A 17663-nucleotide genomic window follows, 5' to 3' on the forward strand; every position below is an offset into this window, starting at 1 on the left:
CAAGTTTTTGGGCACATATTAATAAAGAAAGTCTTGTCTCTCTCTCTCTCTCTCTCTGTGCTTTGGAAAGAGAGAGAGGTAACTCTTCTATTCATTTTTATTGTTTTAATGAATCTTCTTGACAAAGAAAAGCTGTTGTACATTTTCATTATTACTGGCACCTTTCTGTTGCCTGAGATCTTTCATAGCTGTGTAAGGAGGACAAAATATTTTGGCAAAATCTGGGTTTTTCTGTCCCTTTAACACTTGAGTAAGGGGCCAAACACCTGTTAAGGCAGAAAGTGTGCCTCTTCTCTCAATGATTCAAAAACTTTAAGTCTTCTCAATATAATGTGCTCTGCTGGGGTCAAAAAAAAAAAAAAAATAGACTCAGTGATAGACAAAGTGCCACTTTCAGCATTATCAGCAAAATCCAAACAGGGCATCATTAAACTCAGAAAAAAGGCACATTTTTGTCTGTTGAGAATTGGCTGGTTTAGCTGCCCTTGCTTTTAAGGAAGGTTGAAGGTTTTTTCTGTAAGTCTGGGAATTCAGCTTTCTTCTTGTTCTAATGCTGTTCCAAGTTTCCCTGGGTAGCTCTATTTAACATGATATTCTTTGAAAATTTGTCTTAGTGTTTTCCTGTACTACTGTATACGCTGTTTTTTCGCATACAGATATTTTTGCGAATGACGAGGTCATAGACATTTTTGCGAGATATTGTTTTCGCGAATCGACGCCGACGCTTACGTTAATGCGCTATTAACAAAGCGCATGGAGACAATTTCGCCTGTTGTTAAATTCGCGATCCAACTGCAATTTGCGAAATTCGCGAAAATTGAACCCTCACGAAAAAAGCAGCTTGTACAGTATATAAATGATTTGGATGACATACAATTCAAAAAGTTCTTCTTTGCTGTACAAAAACTAGTTGTTCAAACATGCCACAAAGAGGTAGAATTTTATAATACTGTACAAACCTATAATGTCTCCTCTTGAAAAAAAAGAACACCCTTCTACTTTCCACTGTGACTGCAAACAATGATGAGTTAAGTCTCTTCAAGTCACTGTTTATGTGATATTCATACTGGAACAATACTCTTCACTCTGTAAGTCAATATTTGAGTTATGGAGACAAAATGGTTTCTGTACTTGTCTGGCCTTGTTTGTGTAGGATGATGTGGGTCACTCAGTACTAATCTTGTGAAGTTGCCAGGAAACCCACAGGAAACTCCACATTTGGCTCCACACATGAGTGACGCGTCAAAAAACTGTCAGCCTACACACAAGAATACACAATGATGAGTCAGTGCAATAAGCTACCTCTGTAGTATCTGACACTGACTACTGTTTTGTATGTATACAGTGACGACATAGTATTTGTGTTTTTTAAAGTGTATACTTTGAGGAGAGAAGTTCTGTGGCAGGATTTCACAAATAGATGACAAGTGGCATCCTTTAAAGGATCTTAGGAAGGAATATACATTGTAGATGGGTGGAGTTTGTTTTAAATTTAGTAGCAGCAGAGATGAAAACTTGTTGGTGTCCATCCACACACAGTGGTAAATAGCGAGATCTAACCTTGAATGAATTGACAGCGGAGTGTTTTGATTTCACAACTTCCCGAAGAGATAGGATGTGGATAAAGTAACGTTGGACATACATGCATTGTCTGTTTGGAATAGACTACAGCCTCTTCATGGTGTGTTGATAGTGGAGAACCAGAATTATAGTGTGGTAGCTTGTTTGATGACAACAGTCCAGTTTTGCTTTTTCTGCTTCAATCATTCTTTTTGGAGCAACCTCTGAGTTCTGAGCTGAATGACAAACCACAAACTGGTCCTGTCAATGAGAGTCAAAGTTGAAAGTTCAGCAACTTCCATGATGAGTCGCATGCAAATCTTAGAAGCTCAGATGGCTTACCTCTGCCACTGTTTTTCAGACGAGGAACTTGCTCGTCGACTGCAGCAGGAGGAGAACCTGAAGAAGTTGGTGAAGTCTCACAAGAACAAGACGGGTAAGGCCGTCGCCCCCTGGTCACCCAAGACCAGGAAGAAGAAGGAGGTAGCTGGGATCGGAGGAGTGACTGGTAGGGGGATGGGTCAGATGGGAGAGGGGGAACTGACAGGACGGATACAGCCACCACCTGTTCAGAGAACAGTGGTGCCAGAGCTAGCTAAGATCATGGCAGAGGAGGAGGAGAAAGAGCAAGCTGAAAAACAAGAGGTAAGCTGAGCCCCCACAGTACTGTGGTAGAGTGGAGGTGGCTTTAGACAGCTTAAAGGGAAAATCTAGTCTAAATATAAATCAGTCTGATAAGAAAGAGTAAAATATTACGAGTTCAATGATATAATTTTGATCAAAATCGGATGAAAAATATGGAAGTTACGACAATTTGAAGTTTCGCTATTTTTTTTTTTTGGGGGGGGGGGGAACGGTTCTTGAACAGTCGACTTGAATATGCAAATGGCAAAGTGAGCTTGTCATTCCCTCACAGCCTGCCATGTAGTTTGTACATAAAATTTTGAAACATCCATTTTTTCATTCAAATGCAATTATGCCCGATGCTCAATTCCTGGTATATCTAACTGATCACTATTCTGAAGTTATTCAACCAGGAATAACATCATGTTTCACACTTCGATGACAGAAACATTGAATTTTCATCATTTTTTTTTTTTTTTTTTGGTACACGATCAATGGAAAATTGTAAGGGTATGACATGGTTAGCTCACTCATTTGCATATTCACAGAGACTCCAACCCCAAGCACCTTCTGATCTGGAGATTCTCCCGCCCGAAACCCCTAGCAAACGGGAGACTCTAAGTTGATGCGTGCGAAGCGCGAAGTTCCTAGGGTTCTAGATGCTCTTTGGTGCTATCTAAGGCTTATTTTTTCAACATATGATAGCAATAAGTAAGAAATCCTTTCCAACGGGAGACACAGAGCCAGGGGCGGGAGAAATTAAATCCCAAGCGGGAGAACGGGAGATTTTGCAAAAATGGGTTTTCGGCGGGAGATCTCCCGTCGAAAACGGGAGAGTTGACTTATATTTGGACTGGATTTTTAAAGACAGATCCCAATGCAGACATTTATGAATCGAATGCTTAGCCCACAATATCTCCCTTTGTACAGGTGATAACACTGGGTTTGGTGAGATTAATTGCAGTGCCCTCTACATGAGCAAAGTTAATACTAAAGGAACTGCTTTGGGTGATTAGGAAATGTTCTTTATCATTATTGTTGTTATTATTGCTATTATTGTCATTTTATCAGTATCAATGGTAGTAGTAGCAGTTGTAGTAGAGTGCTCACCTGATAGTCAGTAATCTCTTTTATTTCAGGAACACTGCTTTTTAAAAGTGCAACAAAATTTTAAGTCAGTGGAACAAACTTTGTGTACTTCATGTATTGTCACCACTTAATTGAAACCACAAACTGCTTTATCAGGACATATTTTGGTTGCAACAGCTCCATTATTCATCATTAATCTCTAAAAATGATAACTGTTAAATCCTGTGAAATAATCACAGATGATATCATTTTCCTACGTCAAGGACTATCTCTTTAGCCAATCTTGGTCAGATTCTGCTGGTTGCAAAGTCCGAACATTTCATGCCTGGGAGTAATAGGACCTTGTGATAGTAGTCATATCAAGATCATCGGCTTCTACTATCACTTTAGAGCAATTATAGAGAGTGGCTTTGTGATCCACATGTGATCTGTACTAGTCCTCTTTGTGTATCTGTGTGTACATGAAGTATGTGTATGTGACAGACAGAGACAAAAAGAGGGAGGATCAGAAGGGTGGATCGTACAGTTTTGGTTGAGACCTAATTTCAGGTTTCTAACATTTTTCGGTGAGATAATGAGATATCTCTTATAAAATATGAAAGAGCATGTAATTCTACGAGGAATTCAACGTTTACTTGATGAAAATTGGTTTTAAAATGTCTGAGATATCAAAAAAAGAGTGTTTCTAATAAAGTGTGGGACCCGCACTTCATTACGATCACTTTGTTTTACTTTGTTTTTGGATGTTTCAGTCATTCCAAACCCGAATTTCATCAAATAAAGTTTGAATTCCTTTTAAAATGGTACAAATGTTGTGTACTATATCATACATGTAAGTGTTTTCCTAGTACCTCGCAAAAAGTTAAAAGCCCAATTCTCATCTCCACCAATACTGTACCATCCCTTTAAACTCTGAAGTATCTTAATACATGTTCAAGTGTGTAGTGTTTATGGTACAGTATTGGTGGAGATGAAAATTGGGCTTTTAACTTTTTGCGAGATACCAAGAACTCACTTATAAAATAGTACAGAGCATACCATTTTAAGAGGAATTCAAAGTTTATATAATGAAAATCAGTTTTGGAAGAGCTGAAACATCCAAAAACAAAGTAAAGCAAAGTGTTCATGATAAAAGGTGGGTCCCGCCTTTTATTAGAATTGCTCTGTTTTGGATATCTCAGCCATTTTAAAATCAATTTTCTTCAGATAATTGTTGAATTTTTCATGGAATTACATGCCCTTTCATATTTCATAAAAGGTTTGTCATTATCTCACCAAGAATGTTAGAAACCTGAAGTTAGGCCTCAACCAAAACTATACAATCCCTTTAATGTAAAAGTGGATATTTTTGCATGAGTGATTTTCGCGCTAGCCAGGTAAAATGAACTTCAAGTGTTTTTAATCCCGCGGAATCAACACATTAATTAGTGCTACATACAGCAAGCGAAATACTTGTGTGCTTTCATTTCAAGCTAGTTTCTGGTTGCACAAAATGCACAAAAATTTCCATTTTTGCAGTACTTGGTAAAAGGGTTTAGGTATTGTGGCTCATTATGAACTGTAAACTCTGAAAATGGTGAAATTTGTGAATCAAATGAATGAAGGTTTAATCTAGTGATGAAATTATAAAACAGCTGTGTCGTTTTCTATCACATTTTTGTTTCTGCATGTCATAGCACATGTCTACTTGTTAATGTGGATGTCAGTGAGTGAATGTAACTAAAAGCAGAGGTTTGTTTGTATGGAAATTTGATCCTTGATATTACAAGATGCAAAGAAAGTCTATTTTTACCCCTCTATATTGTCTTGTATTCCTGAAGATTTGGAGTAATGGTAATCAGGAGAGGGGAAGCAGTATCGCCACCAAGCTAAAGAGAGAACAACTCTACGAGACTTACCCTGATGTCGACAAGAGTGTCCTGGAAGAACTCTTTAAAGCTAATAGGTGAATGGTTAAAGTCCATTGATAACAGCAGCAATCACTCCCAGTATATCTTAGGGGATTTATCACCATATGGTGTCAGTCACATGGCTGTGATATCAAGCAAATTTATTGGCATGTAGTAGTTTCCCCACATGAAATGTTGTTGTGAATGTAGTTACACAAATTCATCATTAAAGGGATCATATAGTTTTGGTTGAGACCTAACCTCAGGTTTCTAACATTTTTGGTGAGATAACGTGAAACCTGTGAAGAAATGTGATAGAGCATGTGATTCAAAAAGAAATTCACCGTTTATTTGATGAAAATTGGTTTAGAAATGGCTGAGATTTCCAAAACAGAGTGATCCTAATAAAAGATGGGACCCACCTTTTATTACACTTGCTTTGCTTTACTTTGTTTTTTGATGTCTCAGCCAATCCAAAACCGATTTTCATCAAATAAGCTTTGAACTCCTCTTAAAATGGTATGCTCTGTACTATTTCATGAGTGATTCTGTGGTACCGGTATCTCACAAAAAGTTGAAAGCCAAATCCTTATCATCACCAATATTATACCATCCCTTAAAAGTGCCACATTGTATTGTACCACAGTAATGTGTGAGCTCTTGTGATGCAGGAGGAACAGATAAGATTGTGTAAACCCTGCTCGTCAAGTAATTTCAAGACATTTTAGAGACTAAGTAGAGCAGTAGATGATGTTGTGCTGATACTGTAAAACGAGGAATGTTCATGTGCATTTTAATTTCATGAATTTCGCGAGAGCCAAGGTTCGCAAAATTAAAATACACATGAAAGTTCTCATCTACACTAAATGCATTGAATGTTAGAGGCAACTCGCCCAAAATTTCATGCCGTGAAAAAGGCAGTCGGCTCCAATTCGCGAAAATTTCATGCCGTGAAAATATCATGTTTTACAGTAAGCAAAGCTTCATGCTTGTTAATCAGAAACTATTCTGTCCACCCTGTTGGAAAAGTGTAGAGATGTGACATTTGATGGCACCAACTGTGACATATTTGTAGTAGTATTTGCATGCAATAGAACTTTGCATCTATGTATGGTTCATTAATATTCTACCAATTATGTCACAGCCTGTTCAGGGTACATTCTAATTGAGATCGGTCATAAATGTCCATGAACTGTCTGTATTTTATCATGTGCAACAGGTTTTTGTTTAAAATGGCAAAGGATTATTTGAATCTATAATCATGGTGTGTTTGTCAATCATACATAGCTTATGAAAAAGGAAAAATAAAGAACACGGCGCATATTATCAATGTAACGTCATTACAGAGCACTTCCCCTGTAGAGGTTTATTGCTGGCTGACATCTCAAACAAAACGTGTTAGTGTCTGATTTGTGATGAAATTGAGATGTTTGCTTAGAGAGTAGATGTTTGGGAATTGAGGTCCACACTAACAGACATGTTCATGCCTTCTTCTTGCTGTTCTTTCTGAGTCAGTATAGGGCTATTGGGCATGTAGAGGATTTCTTACAGACCTGAATCTCTGTGTATCTATCTTGTGCTTTGTTTCAACAATTAAGAATCATGAAAACATCAGTGATGTTAGGAAAGGGAACCCTAGGTAGAAGAAAGAAATGAAAGTACTGCTATTAAGATATATTTTCAAGCCGTTTTTATATTCATGAATTTCACAAGTTGGCTGCTATGCACAAATTTAACAACACATGAAAATATCACGTCTGATTCCTACATGAATGTGAAGTGCACACATACATGTACATTACTTCATGATCTCAAATTTAAGAACTTAAATATGAAATAATTACAATAGGTGTTTTATTCTTATTGCTGAGACAATCAGGAGATATCATGATCTGTAAGTATATCAGCTGTAGGCTATAAAGACACTCATCTTACCAGCAAAAGTTGATGTGCTTTTTTTTTTTTCTTCTTTCTTTTTTTAAAGGAACAACAGTGAGGACTCCTACCTTCAGTGCATTTGTGTATAATTCTCATTTGTACCTACTGGAGGGGATTTAAGTCAATTTAAATGATTCCCATGAATACTGATTTTGATATTGCAAGTAGGTGTCTGCAGTGAAGTTAATTGTCCATTCAAATACTACATGATCAATTCCCATGTCTACAACTATACTGGTTTTGTTTTTGTTTGTTTTTTTGGTTTTTATTCGTCTGTACTGCCTACAGTGTATGTACAACATATGTAAGAGATATGAGTGAAATCAAGGGCTGACTTGAGATCATTATGATATATTGCCATGCTGCAGACCTTTGAGCTAACCAATCCTTCACAGTAAAGCCTATTTGTTCAAATGTCACCATTTGACTTACTCTGTTGATGATATTCCAAACTATCCATACTTACCTTAGAACAAACCTACACCATATATCCAAACTCACCTTTTTCTTTTCCTCAATCTCTTGATTGAAGCTATGACCTACGACACACAATATGGGAAGTAAATGCAGTTTATCGGGAACCAGCAGAACCAGTCAAGAATGTCTACAGTCCGGGGGCTCTGGAACGGATGCAGAGAAGACGGCAGAATTCTCCTGCTAGGCAAAAGGTAGCATTTTATTACTCAGATTTTACCAATGAGCAAGAAACATTAACCCATTGAGGACGGACTGGTCTTGCTACAACATGCATTTCCCATAGACACCTGCCTGAGTATACTCACTAATCATCCTCAATGGGCTAATTACCTCCACCAAGGGAGGAGGTTATGTTTTCGTTACCGTTGGTTTGTTCTTGATTTCTTCCTGATTTTAACTCTTTTCTTGCTCTTCTCTTGCTCTAGTGCTTCTCTGCCAGACAGGATAAATTGAGTGTGCTTTGTAACATATCTCAGTCTGAAAGTAATGCTATTTATTGAAAAATAATCTGAAAATGATGTATCAAGGAAAGTAATAATTCAAATGACATGCAAGGTTCATATCTTGGCAAGACAATGCTACATGTATTTCAAGAGAAACGTATTATCCAGTATCAAATTCATCACAGCTGCCAAAGATATATGAAGCCATGTACCTTTCTGATTGCAATTTTATGGGAATTGAATCATGGTGTTGTTAGTAGACCTGCAAAGTGATCTAAAATGAAAGGGATATTAAACATTTTTACGTCTCGCCCTAAAGTAAAGAGATGATTAGGCAGACAATTCCTCTAATATCTTCTTAGCCATGAAATATGCAAATTGTAATCTTGATATCCTTGTCAGAGAAAATATATTTTGCATGAAATGCAGCAGTGCTCTACTCATCCATGACCAATTCACACAGCTTTATATATACAATTTTGTAAATGAAAAGTGACAAAAAGAGACCCCGATGTGCTGACTTTTACAAAAACTTTATGAATGCTGTTTTGCTTTATTGAAAAAAAAAAGAAGAGAACTAACAGAATTACATAACAACTTAAATGATTGGAATTCTGTTGTAAGAAGTTGCAGATTTGTTTCATCAAAGTCTTTGCATCCTGATATATATCCTGACAAGACAGGAAAACTGATATTTTTTTTTTGTTTGTTTACCAGGTTGATGGAGAGGACAGTTCTGATGGTCAGTTCCAGTCCAGGGAGCAGCCAGACTATGATGATTACCGAGCTGAGGCTTCCCTTCACTACAGGCAGAGAGATGAGTGTTTTAAGAAAGCTGCTAAGGCTTACCACTCTGGACAGAAAGAACTCGCCCTTCACTACTCAAACCAGGTTTGTCTTATCCTTTCTCCTAACTTATTTTCTATATAATCTGTGGTGGGCAGCTTGTGCCATTCACACACACCCAAATTAATGCTTTTTGAGACTGATGTTTAGCAACGCAATGCCAAAACTGGTAATTTGTGTTTGTGGACATCAAAAATAGTTCATTGCTGGATCTGCATGGCTATGCATAAATTGATCCCACTTGATTTTAAAAAACAAAAAACAAAAAACAAAGTGACATTTTGCCCTGAGCTGTGTGTGGTAAATAGACTTGGGTGTTTACTCCCACAATGCAACTCACCACAGTATGCTCATAGTCACATTCTGGTCACTGCTGATTTTTTTCTTTTTTTTTCAACATCGCAATAATTTGTTCTGCGCAGCTTGTTTGAATGTACTGGCTCACATTATCGTGCGCATACCCATGATCTATTTCGAATCCTTGGCGTCTTATCTCTGATTTGGTTTTGTATAAGACTGGAATTTGTATGTATAAGTTTATTCACAATAAACTTCCATCTGTTTTTATGGATTATTTCAAACGTTGTAATGAAATTCACTCAAAAAACACACGGCATCAATCTAATATTTATCCATTTTGTTTCCCAACAACTCGTGCCCAAAAACAGTCAATAAGGTTTTATGGATCGAATATTTGGAACAATGGAATTCCAGAATATCTTAAAAAGCTGCCTCTGCACAATTTCAAGAAAAAATTTCGATATGCTCTTGCCTTCTACTCATTTTAGTTAAAATGGGAAATTTAATTGCATTTTTTATGCCTCCGCAACGAAGTGGCCGGAGGCATTATGTTTTCGGGTCGTCCGTCCGTCCGTCCATCCGTCCGTCCGTACGTACGTCCGTCCGTCCGTATGTCCGTCCGTCCGTACGTCCGTCCGTTCGTCCGTCCGTCCGTCCCGTTTTGTTTTTGTCGATATCTCAAGAACCGTGTGATGGTTTTACATCAAACTTGGTATGAGGGTATATCCTTGGGGGATAATACTTTGTGTGGATTTTAGGGTCACAGGGTCAAAGGTCAAAGGTCACAGGTTATTTTGTGAAAAAAAAAATTTGAAATTTCATGTTTTTCTCCATATCTCGCAAATGGTTCAAGGTATCTTCATGGAACTTAGTATATATGCTTGTACCGATGGGCAGTGATTATCTAGGGAAGTTGGGGTCATGGGTCAAAGGTCAGGGGGTCAAAGGTCAAGGTCAACTCCTCAAAATATCACTACTTTCCTTAAAATGCAATATGCCTGAAGGTTTTTTTTTTTTTTTTTTTTTTAACTTGATGTATGGCATGTATTACCCAATATATATTTTGGGGGAAGTTTCTTGCCAAAAGGTCAAAGGTCAAGTGAAAGTGCTAAATTGCACTTTTTCCTCCATATCTCGAAAGTAACTCAAGGTATCATCATGAAACTTACATATAAATGCATGTTCTACCTAACAGTGATTCTCTGTGGAACTGTGAGGTCAAGGTCAAAGACCAGGTTTAGATAATGCTATTTTCCCATTTGATACTGAAATTATACTTTTTCTCAATACCTTGAAAATTACTCTATGCATAAACTTATAAAAGGGTCAAAAGTCAAGTAAAAATCATCAGTTCCCCAAATACCTGCACTCTGACATTTTAATCATTCATGCAATTGAACCTAGTTCTAGAAAGTGAACATTCAGCACATTTGTGTCAAACCTGTCATTTTAATATTTTGCCAATTGTGTGAAACTGTCATCACACATTGTCTAGACATTGTACTATAGACCTATTAGGAGAACCATGCATTATGGCGGAGGCATATCAGTAGCCGTAGCGATATATCTAGTTATTATGTATTTTACATGTGCTGCAATCGGTAATGCTTTCTCGTACTATTAACATGTATATTTGTAGTCTCGTTCTATACCTCATTTTGTTTTGTTTGCTTTGCTTCATGTGGTGTTATTTGTTTTCTCCTCTGTCTTAGTATGTTTTATTCTCTCCATGTTCCCTTGATGTTATCGGTAATTTTTGTAAATTTTAATTTTGTGCTTGTTTTAATATGTTTTATTCTCTCTGTGCTCCTTTTATCATTTGGTATTTCAATGCTTAAATTGTAATATGTGTATGATTTGTTTTCAAGGGTACATTCTTTTTTAACAAGCCTCTGGCTTTCTCAGAACTGTATCTGCTACATTTTGTAAACATTTTATATCCAAACAATTTTTATTACTGAATAAATATATGAATTGGAATTGGAATGGTGGCAAACAAACTCAAGTATTGCATCACAATGCAAAAATCATAAAATCCTGTGTGTAAATGCTGCTATTGGACATGTTTGCAAAAGAGGAAGGTGTGTGGGGATGTGAAGAGACAGAGGATAGAGGAGAGAGAGAAGGGAGAAGAGGAAGAAGAAGAGGAGAATAAAGAGGTGGAGGAGGAAGTGAGTTTAGTCTGCTCCTTTGTTTGTCCTTGGAATGAATCACCACCACATGATGATTCTTTCCTTTGTTTGATACAGGGTCGTCTGCACTCCATGAAGCTGAAGGAAGCCAATAGGAGAGCTGCAGAGCTCATCGTTCAACAAAGGTCAGTGTCGCTGACTGACTAATATCAGTAGCTACCTCAAACATAACAAATTATTACAACTGATTGACAAATTGCCCTACGTCGATGCAGGGCAATTTGTCAATCAGTTGCAATGAAAACATCTCGACGGAAGAATTTCATAAATTTGAATAATTACGCAGTACCCACTGGATGCTGTAAGAATTAGAACCAACACTTGCTGTCGGGCGGAAGCTCGGTGGTCTAGTGGAGATAATGCCTGTCCAGAGATCAGGAGGTCGTAGGTTCGAATCCTGCTGGAGTATGTACGCCCATGATTTCTTTTATCATGACTACTACTAAAACACTGATCAATTCAGTGCTTATTTACGTCGATGTAGGGCAATTTGTCAATCAGTTGTAATGAAAACATCTCGACGGAAGAATTTCATGAATTTGAATACAAATCTTTGTTGGAGAAACTGTGTGCAAGGTTTTACATTGAACACCGTATGACAAAGAAACACTTTGCAACAAAAAGTTTTGGAGTATACCGGACTGTTAAGTGCATATGCTACAAGTGTCATACTGGTACCACTTTTTAAACTTCAACAGTTCCTCCACCCTACCCCACCCCCTCTTTCTAAGTCTATCACACTTCTGAATATTCACCTTCTCTGACAAAGGTGTTCACCTAACAGATGAGACACAAAGCAGAGATAATGAAAGTGGAAAAGAGTAATCAAGCAGAAGGGCAGACTGTTTCCATAAATTGGTCACATGCGTAATCAACTATGAATAATGTACAATGAAACTGAACACAGTTATACCGACACACAGATGCAATGTGAATGGGATATCATTGGCTTTGCTTTGTGTACATCGAAACAGTATTCAGTCATGTAAACAAAGACAAAAAGAAAATATGCAGTGAATAATCAATTACGTCATTGTTTTTAGTTTGCATTCAGCCTTCATTGCCATGATTACTTCATATCCTGACTGTGGGGGTGAAAAGTTTCCCCATCTCAGAGGCCTAACTCCCAGCTGTGTTTTATTTTTTTTTCCCCACCATGTTTTTAGGAGGCAGGAGACGGGGGAGGACAAACTTGATCTTCACAATCTCCATCTGGAGGAGGCACTACAGGTTCTCCAGGAAGTCTTGCTGGAGAAGGAGCAGCAGTGGGGTCGGAGACGGGTGGACCATGGTTCACCCTCCCAGAACAGGTACCTGGAGGTGGTGACAGGGAGGGGTAAACACAGCCATGGTGGGGTGGCCAAGCTCAAACCAGCTGTGGAGACATTTCTGCAGCAGAGAGGCTATAGGTAAGTAGGTTCTTTTCAACCAGCGACCCCTGACACCCGGGTTGAGTGGAAGACTTAAATCTAAGGGTAATCAAGAGTCAGGCACCTAACATGAAAATATGCAATCTGACTCACATTGACCCACTGCACAGAGTTGCATGGAGAGCAGATGTTAGAAATTCCGGCCGCCTGTTGCCTACGCCAGTCACATTGAGAGGGCTATGGATAGATGTATCAAGTAACATAATATGTCCATATCTCTTACTTTATCTATTTACATGTATATATATCTATTTATGTAAAAATCTGCCATGAAGGGAGTCTATATTGTATGAATAAGATGTTGGAATATGGTCTTCTGGTTATCTACTGATTAAGTCTAAGGACACATCAGCAAATAAAACTTTTCCTCAGAAATTCATTTCACCCAGACTATCAAAATGTGCTAATCGGAATGCTAAAAATATACTCCAGGCTTGTAGTGGATGCCTTCAGTTACTCCATTACAAGATAGAATGGTTGGTACATTGTAGATTGGTTTTTTTTACACGTGGAAGTAATTGCAACTGTTAAAATTGTAATATATTTGTCCACTCCATTGTTGACATTTTTCCTGCTTTCATTCCCTCTGTATTGATAGGTTCAGTGTAACCAACGCTGGATGCTTCAGAGTCTACCTACAGTGACAAGCCCCCAGTGGAAGAGACCACTGATATACCATGATGGGATAATGCTGCTAATTTGGGGATCCAGACTCTTTAGTATAGCTCATCCACAGACACCACAGGACTTCTGACATCTTGCCTTGAAATGGAGGACATGCTTGCACATTTCTGGCAACTTGCTCACGATGATTTGACAATGGATGGGTTGCCATAAAGTGGTGGATACATTGTTTATTACAGAGATCTAACATTGAACCAAAGAGACCTGGTCAACAAGAGGCAAGAAGCAATATTCTGAATGATACAACTGACAATGTTGCTAAAATTGTCAGTAAAAGGTCACAAATGTTGGCCTGTTGCGCTGGTGGAATCATGTATGAACTCCCACACGTTTGTCTCCAGGAGATACTAAGATCAATGGAAAAATAAGTTAACATCAAGGAACTCAGGAACACATCGTCCAAGCATTGCAGCTTATTGTAGTGTATGATGTGAAGTAAATTCAGTCAATGGCAAATCGATGCTATGCTGCACTGCTCCCAAAAGGATCCTTAGAGTATTTGTAACTCTGTCGTTGAGGAGGGCTGCTCAGTCAGTTATGAATAATGTGCACAGTACCTCTGATATAGTCCCTTGTAAAGTATTGTAGCTCTGTATGCATTTCTTTTTAGCTCAGAAATTTTTGTACAAATGAAAATATGAACAGGACAAACTGGTTAGAGAGGTGTAATGATAATACATTGAAAATCTAGACTTCATGAAGCTCTCAGAAAACTTGTGCCATTGATGAATGATTCATGGTTCAGAAATGCCCTCAAACTTTCATTAGTCGTAGAGTGATTTTCTCATTTTCCTTCATATTTGAAAATCACAGAATAATCGGAACAGGCTTTACCTAATACTTTTTGACTACCTTTGTTTTAATTTTGTTGAATTTTGTTTTGCAACACCAAGATTTTCGTCTGGCAAAGTGAAGCATGACTAAGATGCATTTGAGTAGATGGAAAACAAGTCAGTCAAATTGTGTTAATGCAATGTTCTTTATTATCAAAAGTTATAACATGCCACTCCTCATGTCTGTAATGCCTTAGTTGCGGCTGCCTTGTTGCAACTAAGAATTGACATTGTACAAAGTATACATTATGAGTGGCAGAGTTTAGCTACAGCTCATCTTGTCATACAGTCTAGTCAGATTGATGGTTGTCAAACCATGTATAGAGACTGCCTGGATGTGATGGCAGAAACTTCATTTGCCTTTCAGTTAGCAGCATTGTGATACTTTGTTGAATCTAGGAAAAGTCTCATAATCTGTTTCATTTTCTGTAGATATCATTTACCTTTGTTTTGACTAAAGTAGAAAATAAATACTGAAAAGGTTCAGTTGTTCCTGTAATGGTCTGTGGTAGTTTAAGCTCATGAATTATGCATGAATGTAATGTAAACTGTTGTCTTTCATTTGTTTCTTTTCTTTTCTTGTTTTTTTTCTTCTCCTCTGCAAAGGTGAATATATGGTGTCATTTAATACCCACCAGCAGATAATTTTTCTTCATGTTATCTTTCATGTTGGCAAACAAGTGATGCAGACATGTTTCATGTTAATGCAACTGAAGATTTTTTGCAGTGTTCTTTAATAGTTGTATGTGACATGGAACTGTTTGAATGACCTTAAGCTTTATGTATACTACTTTGTTTCACATGTACAATAGCAGTTTTTGTAAAACTTGCATACCAAATAGACAACTTGTTTAAAGATTGAAATGTAAAAATCATGAATGTGGTGAGTGCATACATAGACCGAAAATGCCTGTATATTTAAAACGTTATACATGTATATCAGAGTAATATTTTTCACATTATGCATTCCTCAGTTTGACATTTTTGAAGTGAAAATGAATGAAGACTTTGTCGTTCTTCATCAAGTGCTTTTGCTAATTATCATTATTATTTTTTTTTTATATAAATCCTCTATTTCTTAGTAGTATGCTCATCTTGTGAGTAGTATCTTTGTACTTGAATTGCCAAATTATTTCTTTATCCCATTTTTATTGTCATGTTTCTTCTACTGTGTATGAGCCAAGTTTAGTCTGCAGATGTTTCACTTCTACCAGCTCTCCTCCAGTCTCACTCATTCTTTTCTTCCTGTCACCATGGAAACCTATTTGATTGGTTAAAATAAGATACAGTAGTGAATGGGAGCCACAGAGCTCAGGGACTGTTCCATGTGATTGGGTCACTTTGATAGTCTGAACACACCGTACTGCAGTCTTAACACTGTGTGCGGCAGTCTTTACACACTGTACTGCAGTCTTTACATAGTGTGCTACAGTCTAAACACTGTGTGCTGCAGCAGTCACAATGTGTGTTACAGTCTTTGTTGGGTGTATACATGAGTATTCATCTGAAACCCATCTGAATTCATATTATCATACAGTGGACTCCCGCTATAACGTCCTCGGGACCGGCAGTTTTCTTTCATTATATCGAAATTCCGTTATAACCGAACAAATAAACAGTAAACAAAAATTTGAGGCAATTATGTTGCGGCCTAAATTTTTACTTCGTTGTAACTGGGATTTCGTTATAACCATGTTCGTTATAATGGGAGTGTACTGTAGTTGTTTTGCAGCCTTTAAGTCAGGAAGACTCAACTACGGGAGAACTGTGTATGACTTAAAAGCATAATGTTTGTATTGTTTGAAACTTTTATATTCCCAAGGAATGCTAATTATGAGAGCTATGAAACATTTTATATGTGATAGATATTAATTTTGTATCAAGAGAATTGGAGTGCCACAGGTTATGATGTTCATATTTCCTTTTGAATGTGTTTTTTATGACTCCATGTGAAATGGTTTATCTTTTTATATGAAAACAGATTGTCCTATGCTCAGACAGGAAAAGTATACTGTGTGATATTCCAAGTCGTATGTCTTCTCCAAACAGTAATCATAACTTGATTTCATCCCAGCATGGTGCTAGAGGCAGAAGGAAAGCCATGTTTTATAGATAGAGAGGGAGAGAGAGAGGGGGTTTGAAAGAAAGGTAAGCAGAAAGATATAGATTGGACAGAGATATAGAGACAGCAAGATGTATGGTACAATAGTAGTATGCCTTTTAAGTCTCACAGAAATAAAAAACAACCTTCAAAAGCAGAGACTACAAGTTACAATGATGCTCAGAACATTCATGTGTAGAAAACATAAATAGTCCTTACTTTTGAAATAGGAGTTTCTACTGTAGCAACGTGTTGTAGTCAGAAAAATGAGAATGAGATAAATGATCATCGTAAAAGCAGTTCATGAAACTTGGACTTAAAAGAAGAAATTCATACAAAGAGTTGCACATTTTCAAAGAATAGTTTGCTGGCAACCACAAAAGCAAAGTAGGAGATACAATGATGTCACCACTAGTGGATAATAAAGGCACAAATCATGGTTTAGGTGGATAAATCAACAACATCTCTTCCCTAAAAGTCCTAATTACATGACCATAATTATAATTTGATGTTGCGTTTAGAACAAACTTTCATTGATATGCCATCAGAAAAGAGAATTTGGTGAAGATATCTGCAAGTCAGTGAGAGAGTTCAGAGGTGACGACATAATCTCTTTCAATTTGTTTGTTTGCTCATGACATTACTGTCTTATGAAAACATAAAAACTTTGATATTCCATGATTTTCTCACTTGATTGTTTTAATGAAACTGCCATCAGTCTAGATGATTAAAGATCAACCTGATTGTGTTGTGGAATTCCACTTTATCTTTAATGTTTCTTGGAACAGGTAGATATGCCAGTGACACTTATTATTAGTACACTGTGTACTTGCAAATGAAAACTGTAACAGAACTTCATGAAAACTGTATGTACTTTAAACAACATGAATGATCATGATTATGTGCTGATGGACGTTATTAATTTTGTTAATCTTTATGGACTGTACTTTTCTTGTGTACAGTTATTTCATCATGATGTCTTCTTTTACCGTTGATTGTGGAAGAAAAGTAAAAAGTTCCACTGACAGCATTTTCTGTTATCTCCATGTTTCATTTACATTTCACTTAATTCTAAAAATACAGAAATTAAAGAAGAAATTAAGTGCAAAACGCATGTACATGCAAATTGTTTTGATATCACACACACGCACGCACACACATGCACGCACACACACACACACACATTAATCGTTACTAACCATTGGCTTCCATCAGATGTACAATGCATTGTGTATTATATCCATTAATGAAATCCTG

The 17663-nt window shown here is 37.2% G+C and overlaps 1 protein-coding gene across 1 annotated transcript in view; it reads left to right on the forward strand.

Annotated features, from left to right (window-relative positions):
- The window catches only part of LOC140235191 (uncharacterized), a 42405-nt gene extending 24976 nt beyond the window's left edge, over nt 1–17429 (forward strand). The window contains exons 8-14 of the mRNA XM_072315226.1: nt 1922–2205; nt 5094–5218; nt 7633–7768; nt 8738–8911; nt 11416–11483; nt 12525–12767; nt 13387–17429. Of these exons, the coding sequence (XP_072171327.1) occupies nt 1922–2205; nt 5094–5218; nt 7633–7768; nt 8738–8911; nt 11416–11483; nt 12525–12767; nt 13387–13432 (1076 nt within the window). The 3' untranslated portion in view covers nt 13433–17429. The remainder of the gene's footprint in view (nt 1–1921; nt 2206–5093; nt 5219–7632; nt 7769–8737; nt 8912–11415; nt 11484–12524; nt 12768–13386) is intronic.
- Nucleotides 17430–17663: the final 234 nt, after the last annotated feature.

The sequence above is a fragment of the Diadema setosum genome, chromosome 11, assembly GCF_964275005.1.
Source record: "Diadema setosum chromosome 11, eeDiaSeto1, whole genome shotgun sequence".
Lineage (NCBI taxonomy): Eukaryota > Metazoa > Echinodermata > Echinoidea > Diadematoida > Diadematidae > Diadema > Diadema setosum.